Raw genomic sequence first — 19,248 nt, 5'->3', positions numbered from 1 at the left:
TCTACAAAGCCAAAACAATTTTCAAAATAGTTAAGATGTTGTTTCACTTTTTCACTGTTGTTGACATTTGTACAGAGGTACAAAAGCAATGGTAGGTAAAGCTGTTGGTGCCTCAACATGAACCAAGTAAGGGGCTCCAAACCATATAAGCAGTCATATTCTTCACTGTCACATACTTCACAGGTAAAAAATAAAATGCCAGTTCAACATAAGGAAATCAATATGTGCCATACACATTTTCACATAAAGCAAAAGCCTCACCTAAGCATTAATAACAATAGTCCTTACAACACACTACCCTGGCCCCTGGTCCCTGGCCCTAGAGCAAGTTAGCTCTGTTGAAATCATTATGCACTTTTTATCCTGGTTGGGGGTGGGCACCTGGTGGTGCAAAAGTACAGCATGATTACTTTGAAAAGATTCTCAACTGGCTCTTTAGAGAGATAAGAGAATAAAAATGAAGCAAGGCCATAAGAAACAGACCACTCATTATTCTTCAGTTGCTTAAAAGCTGTTCAATCTATAAAAGTTGTTGAGATTCAAACTTTCAATAACAAAACTATTTAACACTATAACAATTACGTAAGCAACTTTTTAAAAAACATAGTAAAGTCAAGCAACTTATTCTCAACAACCTACGCTGGACTATATTGAAATGACTTAAATAATGCATAAGAATGAAGTTGGACCCTAACTCACAGTGTATATAAAAATTAACTCAAAATGGATCAAAGACTTAAATGTAACACCTAAAATTACGAAACTTGTAAGTAAACATAGGAGAAAAGCTATGTGACATCAATTTGGCAATGTCTTCTTTGATCTAACACCAAATGCAAAGACAAAAAAAATATAGATAAATGACTTCACTGAAATTATAAATGTTTTGTGCAACAAAGCATACTATCAAGAGAATAAAAAGACAACTCACAGAATGAGACTCCATGTGTAATTATGTACATAATAAGGGATTGTTATCTAGAATATCTGAAGAATTCCTATAACTCAACAACTGACAACTCAATTAAAAAATGGACAAAGGATTTTAACAGATATTTCTCCACAACAGTTGGCCAGTAAGTACATGAAAAGATGTTCAACATCACCAGTTAGGGAAATGCAAATCAAGCCACAATGAGATCCCATTTCACATCCATTAGGATAGCTATTATCAAAACAAACAGAAAAACTCAGAAAACAATGTTGGTGAAGATATGGAGAAACTGGAACCCTGGCACATTGCTAGTGGGAATATAAGACCTATCCCATGCCCCCCAAATTCAACTCCTAGGTATATATTTGAAAGAATGAAAGCCATGACTCAAATAACCAAAAGGTGAAAACAACCCCCAAAGTCCAGTAGATGAAAGGACAATATACAATATGTGGTATACACATACATTGGATTATTCAGCCATTAAAAAGGAATGCAATTATGATATATTCTACAACATCAATAGACCTTGACAACATTATGTGTAGTGGTATAAGCCAGATACATAAAGATAAGTATCGTATGATTCCATTTATACAAGACAAGGTACCTGGAATAGGCAAACTCATCGAGACAGAGAAAGTAAAACAGTGTTTACTACCAAGGGCTGGTGGGGAGGAAGGACAGAAAAGGAATTATTGTTTAATGAGTACAGAGTTTTTGTCAGAGATGATGAACATGTTTAGGGTATAAATAGGGTATAAATGTTTAGGATATAAATGGTGATGCTTACACACAACACTGAATGAGTTAATGTCACTGAATTGTACACTTACATATGATAAATACTATGTTATATATACTTCACCACACTTCAAAAAAACGGTTACAATGTTTAAAAATGACTTAAATTCTTTGAAAGAAAAAATTTAATTGCCATGTTAGTAAAAAATTAAGAGTTGAGCCCCCTAGATAACACAAATCACTGACAATGCTTTACTTACCCGTTTAGGGCCACTAAAAATTTTTCTGGTATTTTCCTTTGATTTATCTCCTTGTTTATTTGGGGGCTTCTTCACACTTTCAGGCACACCAGGCAAGTCCTCTGTAAAATCCAAGTTTTCTGAAATGGTAATCAAAACTAGCTAGCTTTCTAATATCGCTAATTATCTATCAAACAACCTAGGAATAACTGAGGGTGCATATCATGGGATGAAAAGAATAAAGGATTAAAAGTGCCATGCAGTTCACAAAATACTCCCAGTGATACTGTCTCGTTATTTCACTTGTCTCACCCCCTGCTTATTACCCAACTAAGAGAAAATCAGAAACCTAGTTGCTGTGTATATGCTTCAGTTTTGTTTTGTTTAAGGGGCAAAATTAATTCTTTTCCAAAATAATTGCTAGATATCTATGGACACTGATATGGACTAGTTATGACAAATGCATAAAATCAACCGGTATCTACCTTTGACACCTTTCTAGAATTTAAACACACTGAATTATATGTTGGCCTTCAATGAATGCCTGTTTACATCTACAAAGACCACATTTTTTAAAAAACAAGAGGATTATTATCCCTGCTGAAAGATATAAAAGACCTACTACTATAATGTAGTTCAATGATTTGTGGGTCTCCACACAAAACTAACCAAGGATTAGATTAATTCCCAATAGTTAACAATTTTTTTCCAGCCAAAACAAAAAAATACTTTTTCTAACCCAACCCTTAAAAATGTTTGCTGTTTTGTATAGTAAGACTCAAATTTCAACTTTAGATACATCAATCAAATGGTCTCTAATTTTAAATTTTTATTTGGTATCAACTTGAAGTTTTTCAAAGGGAGCCTAATGATTTCACATTTTGAAGTTTAAAAAGTTATATTACCTCTAGATGTAACTTTCAGCCCAGATTTTCAACTGCACATTAGGATAATTTGCTCTCAAAAGCTAAGTCAGTTGCTGCAAGACAGGAGCTCAGGTTTCATACGTGTTATTTATCATCCTCCTGAGAAAATAACTGTAAAGCTGTTTGCCCAGCCAGATCTCAAGTGACTAGCAAGGATGCTAGCAAACCAGTTCTTCAGAAGAGATTCAAGACGTACTGGATGAATTCTAACTATATCCTTATTTTATCTATTTATTTTTTGCAGTGGAGAGTTAAGGGGTGAGTCTTTGGTGGCTACTCCTGTGTAATTCCAGTTTTGAAGGCAAAAGTGATTCTAATCTAACAAAACTATTTTTAAGCCAAATAAATCAAACTGGTAGGTAGTCTGAAGTATGACTTACACTCTATAAGAGTATCTATACATATGAATGCTACCAGAATTCTGATTCACCATAATGACACTTCTATGATCCTAACAGAACAAAACCTAATTCTTTAGCAAGTAAACTGGCACAGAAAAACTGTATTTGGTTAAATATAAACAAATATAGCCCCTGTGTCCCAGAGGCTTTCACAAACTTTTTCCTCACTCAAAAGCCAATCCACTCACAAAGTCCTTGTCAATAATAATTACAGCAAAACAAACCTATTTCTTTTGTCTCTCAGGGATATTCAAAGTTGAAACATCAAAAGGTCTGGTATCTCTGTGTACATACACACTCTTGAAAATTTTCAAGTGCTAATGTCTACAGAATTAAAACACAAATATGGAAAGACTCTTCAATTCTACAAATTGGCCCCTTACAACACGGGACTTAACATTAAAATACTGAACCTCTGAATAAAGTAATCTTGTTCTAAATAGTATTTCTATTAAAATTAAAAGTAAATATAACAAGTTAATGTAGACATTGAATAAAACACCCTTTGGATTAAATGCAAAAAAACAAGTTAAAATAGAGTATCTAGAAGGAAACTAAGTAGTTGTTTATTTAAACCTAAAAAGCATTTATTTTATTTTTTTTAAGTCTTACCTGCATTATTAGTATTAGACTGACTGTCCTGGGAATTATCGCTGTTTTCTGGAGGAGGCTGCAAGGAGGATGATGGAGCTGTTTTAGTTCTTTTTTTGCTCATCTTTCTTTCCACCTGACAGTCATCATCTTCATCATCTTCACTTTCACTGAGATCATCAAAACCAAAATACTTAATTTTGTAATTAGAACTCCCAGAGCCTCCTTCATCACCTCCTGTCTCATCATGATCTTCAAAACCAAAAAACTCAAGTTTAACATCCTTTTTTGATTTAGTATTACTAGGTCGAAATCTAGTAGTGGTCTTAGCAGTTGCAATATCTGCCTTTTTTCTTAGACGGCCAGCTTCTCCCAAATCTGCAGGAGCTGCTGCAGTGAACTCATCCATGCTGCGTTCCATAGTATCCTGTATGGTAACATTACAAACTGACAAGCAAGACGGATGTAAGACAGTGTAATCTCTAGTCCGTCCAACTGTCCCTCTAAAACTGGTCCCACAACTTACACTGCCTTTCTTTGCCTGATTCAGGCCATCTTTACTTGATTCACTGTTTGCTTTGGCTAAGGCCTGACTGGTGCCATCCATCAGCTTATCAAAATTTGATGCTCCTTGTGAGGATTTTGCTTTATTGGCCCTACAGTACGTCCTACAGTTGCTTGGCCTAAGAACACTTTGCATGATGTCTTCCTCAATGACTTCATTTAGATTTTCCAACCGATTTTTAAAATCCTCATCCTTCATCTCCAAAAGAGGATCACTATCCAAACTTAAAATACAATCTTCTGATCTGATATCTTCAAAATCATTATCCCATTCATACAAACCAGTTCTTACAGATCCCTTAATCGTAGATATTTCTGACGGAGATTCTGATCTTTTTCCAAGTTGGGAGTTCCATGTATCATTTGTTTCCTTGATTTCATCTGGTTTGTATTCAGAAGCCACTGTAGTTTCTGCATTGGGTTTTTTAGTACTGTCTTCAGCATTTTTGTAAATATGGTGACTATTCTTTTCATATCCTTCACTAAAATTCTCCACTTTATCTATAAAAATTAGAAATAAGTCAAAGGATAAAAACATGAGTGACATCAAGGTAAAAGTAATGGACAGCTGGCTATTTAATAGTATAGAATCAATCTTCAAATAATTGCCACAGTTTTAAATTATTTAAAAAAACTAATGTTAACATAGTTGACATTTCCCCTTTTACCTTTTTAGTATATAGCTTTCATGTCTACTAGTGACCCCCCCTCAGGCATCCAAGCCCCTTAACATTGTTACCCTAAAATTCAAGAGATTTCAGCAGTGTTAAGCAACTGATCTATCGAGAATGACGTAAAATGACTCAGTCAAACCTTTCTGGAGGTATTATGGGTTTTTTCAAATAAAAAAAAATGTAAGTTAAAAATTATTTAGTAGAATCTAAATAGTTTAAAACAATAAATGAAAACATTCCAGCAGTGTCTGTATTTCTCTGGGGCACTACTGCTCATAAGACATGCCAGCTTGGTCTAAAAACCTGTCCCAGAGTCAGGTTTCTTTAGCTCCTTCTGTTTTCCTACTTTTCTAATCGTAAAATCTTAAACTGCCTATTCATTTTCTACTTAGCTTGGGGAATTCATTTCTGTTGTTAATTTTTATTGGTAACATTTCTGTTAACCTTTCTAAATGAAAGATGGAAGTATGATTCAAATTGGTATTATGATTAATTCTTCTAGCACTTATGGGTAGAAAAAACACCAGCAAAATGTTTATGCCTGGTGAAGGGGGAAACCTAGTAAACATAATGTTCCTCATATAACTGCAGATTAATGATACCATAATTTAAAAAAAGACAAAAAAAAATGTTTATGCCAAACAATAAAATTACTTTAAAAAAAGTGCCCCTACATTTAAAAGCCATTTATAGATCTCAATTAACAAACCATCAAATATAGGAAAAGGATGCTTTACATGAATTCATTGTACAAATTTTTATGTTACTCAAGGGATTTAAATATGACTTAGGATTTATATTTACCTACCTTTAAAAGGCATTTAATTTACAGTTATACACATTTTATTCTTAGATAATCCCCAGCTAAAGACAAGGAACTATGGTTTTCATAACCTCAGAAGTACCAATCACAGAGCATAAAATACTGAAAAGCTGAGTCTAACACCTGATACCTTTAAAGGGTTAGAAGGGAAGCCAAGTCTAAACCCAAACCAAGCAGAAAAAGCAATGGTAGCAGAGTCTGGAGACTTTGTTGCCCTAGTTAAACTAGCTCTTTAGAGCTCAGGCAAGACCCATCTAACTTTGGGATTCTCCTGAGGGCTTCAATTTCTCATCTGCTCAAAAGAGAAGCCACTGACCTAGAGACTGCTTTACAGCACTACTGAAGAATTTTTCCTAATAAATACCTATGGGAATGCTTAGCTACACAAAGGTCTAGGAGACATCATTAAACAGCAGTGTCTGTTTTATAATTATATAGAGTTCCACTGTCTTAATGTCACAAAATTTATTGAGACTACTCATCCTTTATGTAATAAACATTCTTCTAACTAAAAAGTTTCTGTGAACAATATCCATGTTTCTAAAAATTACTACTTCGTTTTACTTACTATTTCAATGTAGTTTTAACACTTACTATTCTCATAAATAAGCTGCCTTTCACATAAGTCTAACTTTATCTTGTAAAATTTGTCTTAAGTGCAAAGAGTAATAATAAAGAGCCCTCTTAATTCGAAGTATTCTCACTAAAAGTTATATTAGGAAGTATAATTTATTCATGACTCAATTATATAAGATAAACAATCCCACAGATGGCTTATTAAAGCACATATTTTTAAACTTCTGAAATACATTACATAGATAAAAACCAATCTAATTCAACAGAGTTCAACATATGATAAGCTGTCCAAATTCTCCACAACAGCTTCCTAATATATAAAATGTTTCCTATAGTCCTTCATCATTTAGCTCTCCAATAAATATTCATAACTATTCCTTCAGAGAAAGCTATCTTATCCTAAAGCACTGAACAGTAATTATTTTCAACTGTCCTAATCCCACAAACATCCCACCTTCCATGTCAGATAAGCCCACTTAATACCTCAAACATCAACTGTATTTTAAAACTTTTAAAAAGAAGTAAATAAAGATGAGTTCTCTTCTTACCGAGAGGCTAAGCATTACTCTGTCTTAAGATCCCAGATTCCATTACTTGGAATAATGTGAGTACACACAGTTATGTGAAGGAAAACAAACGTGGGATGACTTAAGGATTCTACCTATATAAGAAGAAATGTATTTCTAGCTAAGATTAGGAGTTAAATGGATTAGTGTCAACTACTAGCTAAAATGAGGCCTTAAGAAGTTCAGGTTCTTTGCCTGAAAAAACAAACTAAAAAAATCTGTCTCTAGGGCAGGTTGAACAGATAAAAGATAATATACAAAAGGGTATTTTGCAGGTTATTCAGCATCACACAAATGCAAATTACAGCTACTACAACTTTGCCACAATACAGGACATTTTTCAAATAATCTTTTAGTAATTTTTCTTAGTGAATTTTAACCTGAAATTCAGCAATACTTCCCTGTCTATCAGGTTCATGCAAAGGAATCCAAAACCACATTTTATGGTCTACTGTTCTTCCTCAAGCCAGAGGCAAAGACTGGATGTAAACAAAGTTCTCAGTATAAGACTAAATTTATTTAGACCATCACCATCTGGAATCAGATACTTAATAAATGCCTTTTAACATCTTTAAATACTCAATCTTTAATATATTAGGTAACATAAAAGGGAGGGAGTCTATCTTAAAGAAAATTACATGGAATTTGGAGTTTCAAAAACATGGGATTGAACCACATAGCTAAGTCAATAACTAGATGTATAAAATTTGGCAAGTTATATTACCTCTCTAAGCCTCATCCTGCTTATTTAAAAAAAGTAAGCAACCTCACGAAAGATTAATTAAATGCCTATTATTACCACATGAATTCTTAATTTTTAAAGGAAATAAATGATACCCTTAAAAATAAAAAAACATATCAAATGATTCTGTAATATCTTACTACATTGATAGACAGTGACCCCACTGGAGGGGGTGAGGATTTGATAATACGGGTAACTGTTGAATCATAGTGTTGCGTATTTGAAACCAACATAAGATCGCATAGCAATGCTACTTTAATTTAATAAATAAATAAATAAAATCTATCAGTACTTGGAATAATGTGAGTTCACAGTTATGTGAAGGAAAACAAACAGGTGGGATGATTTAAGGATTCAGTGAATGAACTCTGAAGTATTTAAAAAGTGGGACGAGAAGTTTGATCACAAATCTATGAATAGATTTTATGGGTTCTACAAATCTTGTGAAGCTGTATGAAAACAAAATTTGTGCACATATTTTTTTAGGGAGAGTAGTTTATAGTTTTAGCCAAGTTTTCAAAGACTCAAAAACATATCTTTTTTTTGGTTTAAAAGAAAATGAGCAAAATATAAGAGGGAAATCAATATGTGTTGATTGTGGAATTTCAAATCTACAGGAATGACGGTTTATTCAGTAAAGTGTACTGGAATGTCTGGTGAAAAACAAAAGTTGGTTTTTAAACTCAAACATGAAAATATATTCTAGGTGAATCAAAGACTTAAACACAGAAAATGAAACTAGATACATATAATAAAGAAAGGGGAATTTTAAAAACTACATTACCTGGGAATGGGGAAGTTCTTTCTCAGATATAAATCCCATAACCCAAGTTAATTTACATAAAATCTGAAATTTCAACATGGCAAAAAAAATGTTATGTCAAAAGCAACAAAACGTGAAAAAAATAGCTGCAACTCCTTTTACCAAAAAAGGTCAATTTCCTTAATTTAAAGAGTGCCTACAAATCCACATGAAGTAGACCTAACTATGAAGGAGCAATGTAAAGTTTAGAATACAAGAGTATATCTTTATGACCTCAGGCAGTGAAGTATTTAAGCAAGATACAATGAAAGAAATTTAATTTCATCAAAATTAACTCTACCCACTGAAAAAATATTACACCAAGGGGAATGTAAATTGGTGCAAGTATTGTGAAAAGCAATATGGAGGTTCCTAAAAAAACTAAAAATAGAAATACCATTTGACCCAGTAATTCCACTCCTAGAAATTTTCCCGAAGAAAACAAAATTCCTGATTTGAAAAGACATACGCACCTGTTTATCACTGCACAATTTGCAATAGCCAAGATTTGGAAGGAAACTAAGTGTCCTTCAATAGATGAATGGACAAAGAAGATGTGGTTGCATATACACAATGGAATATTACTCAGCCATAAAAAGAAAAGAAATCCTGCCATTCCAACAACGTGGATGAATCTAGAAGGTATTATGCTCAGTGAAATAAGTCAGGTGGAGAAAGACAAGTACCAAATGATTTCACTTATTTGTGGAGTATAACAACAAAGCAAAATGAAAGGAACAAAACAGCAGCAGACTCACAGACTCCAAGAAGGGACTGGTGGTTACCAGAGGAAATGGGGTGCACAGGGCTGGTGGCGAGGGAGAGAGAAGGTTATTAAGGGTCATTATGATTAGAACACAATATGGGGGGTCACGGAGAAGGCAGTATAGCACAGAGAAGACAAGTAGTGGCTCTACAGCATCTTACTATGCTGATGGACAGTGACAGTAATGGGTATGTGGTGGGGACTTGATAATGGGGGGAATCTAGTAACCACAATGTAGCTTATGTGACTATACTAATGACACCATAATAAATAAATAAATATATATAAAAACACAAACAAATAAAGCAAAACAGAAGAAACTATATAGCAGTAGACTCACAGACAGAGAAGGAACTAGTGGTTACAAATGTGGAGAGGTTGGGGTGGGTGGCTGGGGGAGTGTGAAGGGATAAAGGGGCACAGTAATTTGTAAACACAATACAAGCTGGCCATGGGGACAGTGGTGCAGCATGGAGAATACAGTTAATGATTCTGTAACATCTTATGATGTTGATAATGACTGCACTAGAGGGGGTGAGGATTTAATGATATGGGTTAACTGTTGAACTGCTGTGTTGTATATTAGAAACCAACGTAAGATTGTGTATCCACAATACTTTAATAAAAAATAAAAATTAAAAAACATTTATAAAAGAGAACAACCAGACAGACATGGTTGGGGGGTGGGGGCAGGCAAGCAGTTGGGACAATAAAGGATGTCTACCACTCAATAAAATATCCAATATAAAAATGATCAAGAGACTTATCAATCACTTGATAATATCAATAAACATACATAAATACATTAAATACTGCTTATAGTCATTGGATATTAGGAAGATGCAAATTAAAACCATACTGAGATATCGCTATACAACCACCAAAAGAGCTAAAATTCACAATGCTAAATACTGCTAAGAAGGTAAAGCTACTTAAAGGGGTGGGAGACGAAACTGGACTAACCACTCTGGCATTATTTATAAAAGCTAAACATAGATTGGACATTCAAGATGGCAGCATGAGAGGTGAGACAGAGAATTCCTCCCAAAACCACATATAGTGTGAAAATATAGTTAATACATGTTGGTTCCCTCCCTGCTTCTGACCCGCGACAAGAGAGGAGACACGATGAGATATCGAAGATCTGAAAGGACCAGCCAGGGGACTCAAGGCGTAACAGCGTAAGAGTAACACCAAAAAGGCACTCCTATTTATTGAGCAAATGAACCCAAATATCCAAAGAATTCTGAGTACGGGATTCAACACATGATCAACACACAATCATTATCTGACCTTGAGTCCAGCCCTAGGGCGTGATGCTCCTCAAGGACACCGAAAGCATGTGAGGGCGATCACGAGTTGTAGGAACTGTTTTGTCTTTATTCATTCTGTTACTGATCATGCATCAGGAGTTGTAGGAGAAACAATCAGGTCATATGTATTTCTACATTTGATTTCTGTATTACCTGATTTATGTATTAATCCCATTAATCCCACAATACAACAATCCCTAAAACAGCAACAGGAAAGAAGGCTGCACCAGACTGCATACAGACCTCACAAAACAGGGTAACATAGGAAAGCCTTGATCCAGCGGGACCCAAACCCTTCCCCCACCTCAGTTCACCGAAAGGAGGAAGAGAAAAGGAGCGGGAAGGGAGTGTAAACCTAAGACTGCTGAATACCCAGCCCCGGAGGTCTGCTTTGGAACACAAGCCTGCACTGCGTGGTGCTCTGGAGGTTGGTGAAGTTGGGGAGATGGGACAGGAGGAGTGCTTGAGAGACTGAGATTCCGGCCATTTGTGGAGGACAGGGATCCACATCAGGCTGCTCTGGGACAAAGGAAAGGCAGGCAGTCTGAGAGGCTTCCTAGCAGCAGAAAGGCTGCTGAAGGGGAAGGGTCTGCACAAAGTTTGGTACACGGGACAAGGGATAGGTGGACAAGGTTGCCGGGCTATGCTCAACCCAGCAGGTTGGGAACTTTAAGGAGCTTCAGGAGCTCCATCCTCCTGGCTGCCTACTCAGCTCAGAGGCCCCCCACTGTGACACAAAGCCTGCTATACCTTCTGCCTGGCCTGCAAGCATCACCTCACAAACCAACAGTCACTGCACTGGCGTCAGGCCAACCAGAGGGAGGCCCTGCGTACAACAGATAGAGACGCAAAGCACAGAGGATTACACCTGTGTGCTTGGCCCACTGGCTCTGATACTGGAGACAGGCACTGCAGCCAGAAATCAGAAAACAACTCTATCCCCTCCCCCCGGCAACAGCACCGCTCCCCTACAACTCCCAACCTCACTGTAGGGGCTGAGCAGCTCCAGTGACTGGAGCTTCTGGGCACTAAAGGGCACTATATAGAATTATGAAACGTCAAAGGAATCTGGTTCTGACCAAACTCTCACAAACCCCAGAAAAACGGTCAAGTGAAACTGAACTCACCACTCTTCCTGAAAGAGAGATTAAAAAAAAACATAAACATGCTCATGGAGGAACAAAAAAATATTCAAGAACACAGGGACGAAATTAAAATGGAAATTCAGCCATTAAGAAATTCCATATCTAAAATGAAACATACAGTGGAGAGATTTAAAAGCATATTAGATGTAGCAGAAGACACAATAAATGGAATCGAAATTAGAGAAGAGGAATACAAAGAAGCTGAGACCGAGAGAAAAAAAGGATCTCTAAGAACAAAAGAATATTGAGAGAACTGTGAGACCAATTCAAATGAAACAGTACCTGCAATACAGGGGTACCAGGAGAAGAAGAGAGAGAAAAAGGGATAGAAAGTGCTATTGAGGAGGTAATTACTGAAAACTTCCCCAATCTGGGGAAGGCGATAGTCTCTCAAGCAATGGAATGGCACAGATCTCTGAACAAAAGGGACCCAAGGAAGATAACATCAAGACATAATCATTAAAATGGCAAAGGTCAAGGCTAAAGACAGACTTTAAAAACAGCTAGAGAGAGAAAAAAGATCACATACAAAAGAAAACCCATCAGGCTATCATCACATTTCTCAACAGAAACCTTATAGGCTAGAAGGGAATGGCATGATATCTTTTATGCAATGAAGTAAAGGGCCATGAACCAAGAATACTCTACCTAGCAAGGTTACCATTTAAATTTGAAATAAGGATTTAAAATTTTTCACATAAACAAAAGCTGAATTTACCTCCCACAAACCTCCTCTACAGTGCATTTTGGAGGTACTGCTATATTCCTAAGAATAAATACATGTTAACAGGAGAAATAAAACCACAGCAAAGTAGAACAATTAATTACTAAACAGATGCAAAATCAAATCAACTACACCCAAAGTCAATCAAGGGACAAAGAGTACAGAATATGATACCTAACATATAAAGAATGGAAGAGGCAAAAAAAAAGAAAATTGACATTATGTTTGTAATAGCATAGGAAGTGAGTTAAATTAGACTGTTAGACAGTAGGGGAATTACCCTTGAAGCTTTCGTAACCACAAACTTAAAGCCTGTAATGGCAATAAGTACATACCTATCGATAATCATACTAAATGTAAATGGTCTGAATGCACCAGTCAAAAGAGACAGAGTCAGTGAATGGATAAAAAATCAAAACCCATCTATATGCTGCCTACAAGAGACTCAATTCAAACCCAAAGATATATACAGTCTGAAAGTAAAGGGATGGAAAAAGATATTTCATGCAACTAATAAGGAGAAAAACGCAGGAGTTACAGCACTTGTATCAGACAAAATAGACTTCAAAACAAAGAAAGTAACAAGAGACAAAGAAGGACATTACAAAATGATAAACGGGTCAGACCAACAAGAGGACATAACTATTATAAATATCTATGCACCCAACAGAGGATCACCTACATATGTAAAACAAATACTAACAGAACTAAAGGGGGAAATAGAATGCAATGCATTCATTTTAGGAGACTTCAACACATGACTCACTCCAAGGGACAGATTAACCAGACAGAAAATAAGTAAAGAAACAGAGGCACTGAACAATGTATTAGAACAGATAGACCTAACGGACATCTTATAGAACACTTCATCCAAAAGCAACAGGATATCCAATCTTCTCAAGTGCACATGGAACATTTTCAAAAATAGATCATATACTAGGCGACAAAAAGAGCCTCAGTAAATTTAAAAATATTGAAATTATACCAACCAGCTTCTCAAATCACAAAGGTATGAAACGAGACATAAATTACACAAAGAAAACGAAAAAGTTCACAAACACATGAAGGCTTAATAACATGCTCCTAAATAATCAATGGATCAATGACCAAATTAAAACAGAGATCAAGCAATATATGGAGACAAATGACAACAATAACTCAACACTGCAAAATCTGTGGGACACAGCAAAGGTTGTGCTAAGAGGGAAGTATATTGCAATACAGGCCTGCCTCAGGAAAGAAGAACAATCCCATATGAACAGTCCAAACTCACAATTAATGACACTAAAAAAGCAAGAACAAATGACACCCAAAGTCAGGAGAAAGAGGGACGTAATAAAGATTAGAGCAGAAATAAATAAAATCAAGAACAATAAAACAATAGAAACAATCAATGAAAGTTGGAGCTCGTTCTTTGAGAAAATAAACAGACAAACCCCCAGCCAGACTTATCAAGAGAAAAAGAAAATCTACACACACAAACAGCATCAGAAATGAGAATGGAAAAATCACTACAGACACCACAGAAACACAAAGAATTATGAGAGAATACTATGAAAAATTATATGGTAACAAACTAGACAACATAGAAGAAATGGACAATTTTCTAGAAAAATACAACCTTGCAAAGCTGACCCAGGAAGAAACAGAAAATCTGAATAGACCAAATTACCTGCAAAGAAATCGAATTGGTAGTCAATAACCTATCTAAGAACAAACGACCTGGACCAGATGGTTTCACAGCTAAATTTTATCAAACACTTAGTGAAGACCTAATATGCATCCTCCTTAAACTTTTACAAAAAGTAGAAGAGAAGGGAATACTCCCAAACTCATTCTACGATGCTAACAGCACTCTAATACCAAAACCAGGCAAAGACACCACAAAAAAAGAAAATTACAGACCAATATCCCTGATGAACATAGATTCAAAAATATTCAACAAGATATTAGCAAACCAAATTAAAAAATACATCAAAATTATCATGCATCATGATCAAGTGGAATTCATCCCAGGGATGCAAGGATTGTACAACATTCGAAAATTCATCAACATCATCCACTCCATAAACAAAAAGGACAAAAACTACATAATCATCTCCATAGATGCTGAAAAAGCATTTGACAAAATTCAACATCCATTCATGATAAAAACTCTCAACAAAATGGGTATAGAGGCCAAGTACATCAACATAATAAAGGCCATATATGACAAACCCATAGCCAACATCATACTTAACAGCGAGAAGCTGAAAGCTTTTCCTTTAGGATCGGGAGCAAGACAAGGATGCCCACTCTCCCCACTTTTATTCAACATAGTACTGGAGGTCTTAGCCACAGCAATCAGACAACACAAAGAAATAAAAGGCATCCAGACAGGTAAGGAAAAAGTTAAACTATCCCTGTTTGCAGATGACATGATACTGTTCATAAAAAACCCTAAAGACTCCACTCCAAAATTACTAGAACTAATATCAGAATTCAGCAAAGTTGCAGGATACAAAATTAACACACAGAAATCTGTGGCTTTCCTATACACTAACGATGAATTAGCAGAAAGAGAAATCAGGAAAACAATTCCATTCACAATTGCATCAAAAAGAATAAAATACTTAGGAATAAACCTAACCAAGGAAGTGAAAGACCTATACCCTGAAAACTACAAGACACTCTTAAGAGAAATTAAAGAGGACACTAACAAATGGAAACTCATCCCATGCTCTTGGCTAGAAAGAATTAATATCGTCAAAATGGCCATCCTGCCCAAAGCAATATACAGATTCAATGCAATCCCTATCAAATTACCAACAACATTCTTCAACAAACTAGAACAAATAGTTTAAAAATTCACATGGAAACACCAAAGACCCTGAATAGCCAAAGCAATCCTGAGAAGGAAGAATACAGTGGGGGGATCTCGCTCCCCAACTTCAAGCTCTACTACAAAGCCACAGTAATCAAGACAGTTTGGTACTGGCACAAGAACAGAGCCACAGACCAGTGCAACAGAGTAGAGACTCCAAACATTACCCAAACATATATGGCCAATTAATATACGATAAAGGAGCCATGGACATACAATGGGGAAATGACAGTCTCTTCAACAGATGGTGCTGGCAAAACTGGACAGCTACATGTAAGAGAATGAAACTGGATCACTGTCTAACCCCATACACAAAAGTAAATTTGAATGGATCAAAGACCTGAATGTAAGTCATGAAACCATAAAACTCTTAGAAAAAAGCATAGGCAAAAATCCCTTGGACATAAACATGAACAACTTCTTCATGAACATATCTCCCTGGGGCAAGGGAAACAAAAGCAAAAATGAACAAGACAGACTATTTCAAGCTGAAAAGCTTCTGTGCAGCAAAGGACACCATCAATAAAACAAAAAGGTATCCTTCAGTATAGGAGAATATATTCATAAATGACAGATCTGATAAAGGGTTGACATCCAAAATATATAAAGAGCTCACACCCCTCAACAAACAAAAAGCAAATTCAATTAAGAAATGGGCAGAGGAGCTGAATAGACAGTTCTCTAAAGAAGAAATTCAGATGGCCAACAGACACATGAAAAGATGCTTCACATCACTTGTCATCAGAAAAATGCAAATTAAAACCACAATGAGGTATCACCTCACACCAGTAAGGATCTCCATCATCGAAAAGACAAACAACAAATGTTGGCATGGTTGTGGAGAAAGGGGAACCCTCTTACACTGCTGGTGGTAATGTAACTTAGTTCAACCATTGTGGAAAGCAGTATGAGGTTCCTCAGAATGCTCAAAATAGAAATACCATTTGACCCAGGAATTCCACTTCTAGAAAGTTACCCTAAGAATGCAGCACTCCAGTTTGAAAAAGACAGATGCACCCCTATGTTTATCGCTGCACTATTTACAATAGCCAAGATATGGAAGCAACCTAAATGTCCATCAGTAGATGAATGGATAATGAAGATGTGGTACATATACACAATGGAATATTACTCAGCCATAAGAAAAAAGCAGATCCTATCATTTGCAACAACATGGATGGAGCTAGAGGGAATTATGCTCAGTGAAATAAGCCAGGCGGAGAAAGACAAGTACCAAATGATTTCGCTCATATGTGGAGTATAAGAACAAAGGAAAACTGAAGGAACAAAACAGTAGCAGAATCACAGAACACAAGAGTGGACTAATAGTTACCAAAGGGAAAGGGACTGGGGAGGATGCGTGGGAAGGGAGGGACAAGGGCGGGGATCAAGACGGGCATTACGATTAGCATGTATAGTGTGGAGAGGGCACATGGAGGGCTGTACAACACAGAGAAGACAAGTAGTGATTTTACAGCATCTTACTACACTAATCGACAGTGACTCTGAAGGGGTATGTGGGATGGACTTGGTGAAGGGGGGAGCCTAGTGAGCATAATGTTCTTCATGTAATTGTGGATTGATGATACCAAAATTAAAAAAAAGAAGAAGAAAAATTCTACCATTTGCAACAACATGGATGGTGCTAGAGGGTATTATGCTCAGTGAAATAAGCCAGGCAGAGAAAGGCAAGTACCAAATGATTTCAGTCATCCGTGGAGTATAACAACAAAGAAAAAACTGAAGGAAGGAAACATCAGCAGACTCACAGAATCCAAGAATGGACTAACAGTTACCAAAGGGAAAGGGACTGGTGGGGATGGGTGGGAAGGGAGGGGTAAGGAGGGGGGGAAGAAAGGGGGCATTACTATTAGCAGACATATTGTGGGGGTGGGGCTCAGGAGGGCTGTACAACACAGAGAAGACAAGTAGTGATTCTACAGCTTCTTACTATGCTGATGGTCAGTGACTGTAAGGGTGTATGGGGTGGGACTTGGTGATGGGGGGAGTCTAGTAAACAATGTTCCTCATGTAACTGTAGATTTATGATATCAAAAAAAAAAAAAAAGAATGAGGCATTTAAAACTGCATTAGAAAGAATAAAATACCCAGGAATAAATTTAACCAAGGAGTAAAAGACCATTACTCTCAAAACTGTAAGACCCTGGTGAACGGAACTGAAGACACAAATAAATGGAAAGCTATTCCATGCTCACTGATAGGGAGAATTCATAATGTTAAAATGGCCACACTGCCTAAAGCAGTATACAGATTCAATGTAATCCCTATCAAAACACCAGTCATTTTTTACTGAACTAGAGCAAATAACCCTAAAATTTATATGGAAACACACACACACACACACACACACACACACACGAAGAGCCCAAGTAATCTTGAGAAATAACAACAAAGCAGGAGATACCACACTCTGCAATTCCAAACTATACTACAAAGGAACAGTAACCAAAACAGTATGGTACTGGCACAAGAACAGAGTCAACAGACCGATGGAACAAAACAAAAAAGTTCAGGAAAAAACCCACACTTAAATGGTCAATTAATATATGACAAAGGAGGCAAAAATATACAATGGGGAAAAGACAGTCTCTTCAATAAATGGTGATGGGAAAACTGGACAGCTACATGCAAATGAATGAAGCTGGATCATTCTCTTATCCAATACACAAAAACAAAATGTGTTAAAGACATAAATATAAAAACCTAAACCATGAAACTACTGTTTTGAGGAAAACAAAGGCAATAAACTCTTGCCCATCAGCATTAGGAATTTTTTTTATGGATGTCTCCCCCAGGCAGGGGAAACAAAAGCAAAAATAAACAAATGAGACTACATTAAACTAAAAAGCTTTGCATACCAAAGGAAACCATCAACAACAAAATGAAAAGGCAAACTATGTATGGAAAAATATATTTTCAAATTATATATCTGATAAGGGCTAACATCCAAAATATTACAAAGAACTCACATAACTCAACAACAAACAAACAATCTGATTAAAAAATGAGCATAGGACCCGAACAGCCATTTTTCCAAAGACAACACAGGGATGGCCGACAGACACATGAAAAGATGCTCCACATCACTAATTATCGGGGAAATGCAAATCAAAACCACAATGAAATAATCACCTCACACCATGAGAACAGCTAATATCGACAAGACAAGAAATAACAAGTGCTGATGAGGCAACGGAAAAGAGGGAACGCTTGCTTGTACATTGCTGGTGGGACTGCAAATTGTTACAGCCACTTTAGAAAGCAGCATGGAGGTTTCCCAAAATACTAAAAATACAAATACCATACAACCCACTAACTCCACTTCTGAGAATTTACACAAAGGAAAAAAAATCACTAATCCTAAGAGATAAATGTACCCATACATGTTTACTGTAGCATTCTTTACAACAGCCAAAATAAGGAAACAACCTAAATGTCCATTAATAAATGGATAAAAAAAGAGAGGTGTACATATACATGACAGAATATTCTCAACCAAAAAATAATGAACCTTGCCACTTGCAACAACTTGGATGGATCTAGAAGGTATTATAAAAGTGAAATAAGTCCGAGAAGGATAAATACTGTATGATTTCGCTTACATATATAATCTAAAAAACAAAACAAGCAAAACTAAAACAGACTTGTAAACACAGAGAACAGAATGTGGTTACCTTACTGTGGGAGGAGTAGGAGTTGAACTATGGGTGAAATAGATGAAGCAGGGAAAAATAATAGTGAGAATTTTTGGTATGTTTAACAAGGCAATGGTTACATGAGTGTATACACATGTGAAAATCCATCAAGCTGTACACTAAGATTCCTACATTTTAC

The 19,248-nt window shown here is 36.2% G+C and overlaps 1 protein-coding gene across 3 annotated transcripts in view; it reads right to left on the bottom strand.

Annotated features, from left to right (window-relative positions):
• WAPL (WAPL cohesin release factor) overlaps positions 1 to 19,248 on the bottom strand; it is an 84,796-nt gene that overhangs the window by 50,644 nt on the left and 14,904 nt on the right. For 2 of the 3 annotated variants that reach the window (XM_036926546.2, XM_057505842.1), the window contains exons 3-4: positions 3,857 to 4,900; positions 1,939 to 2,057 (exon numbers count right to left, since the gene is read on the bottom strand). In XM_036926546.2, the coding sequence (XP_036782441.2) occupies positions 1,939 to 2,057; positions 3,857 to 4,900 (1,163 nt within the window). The remainder of the gene's footprint in view (positions 1 to 1,938; positions 2,058 to 3,856; positions 4,901 to 19,248) is intronic. The other variant, XM_036926547.2, reaches the window with a different exon arrangement.

The sequence above is a fragment of the Manis pentadactyla genome, chromosome 8 (assembly GCF_030020395.1).
Source record: "Manis pentadactyla isolate mManPen7 chromosome 8, mManPen7.hap1, whole genome shotgun sequence".
NCBI lineage: Eukaryota > Metazoa > Chordata > Mammalia > Pholidota > Manidae > Manis > Manis pentadactyla.
This window is presented reverse-complemented; position numbering and strand designations above follow the sequence as displayed.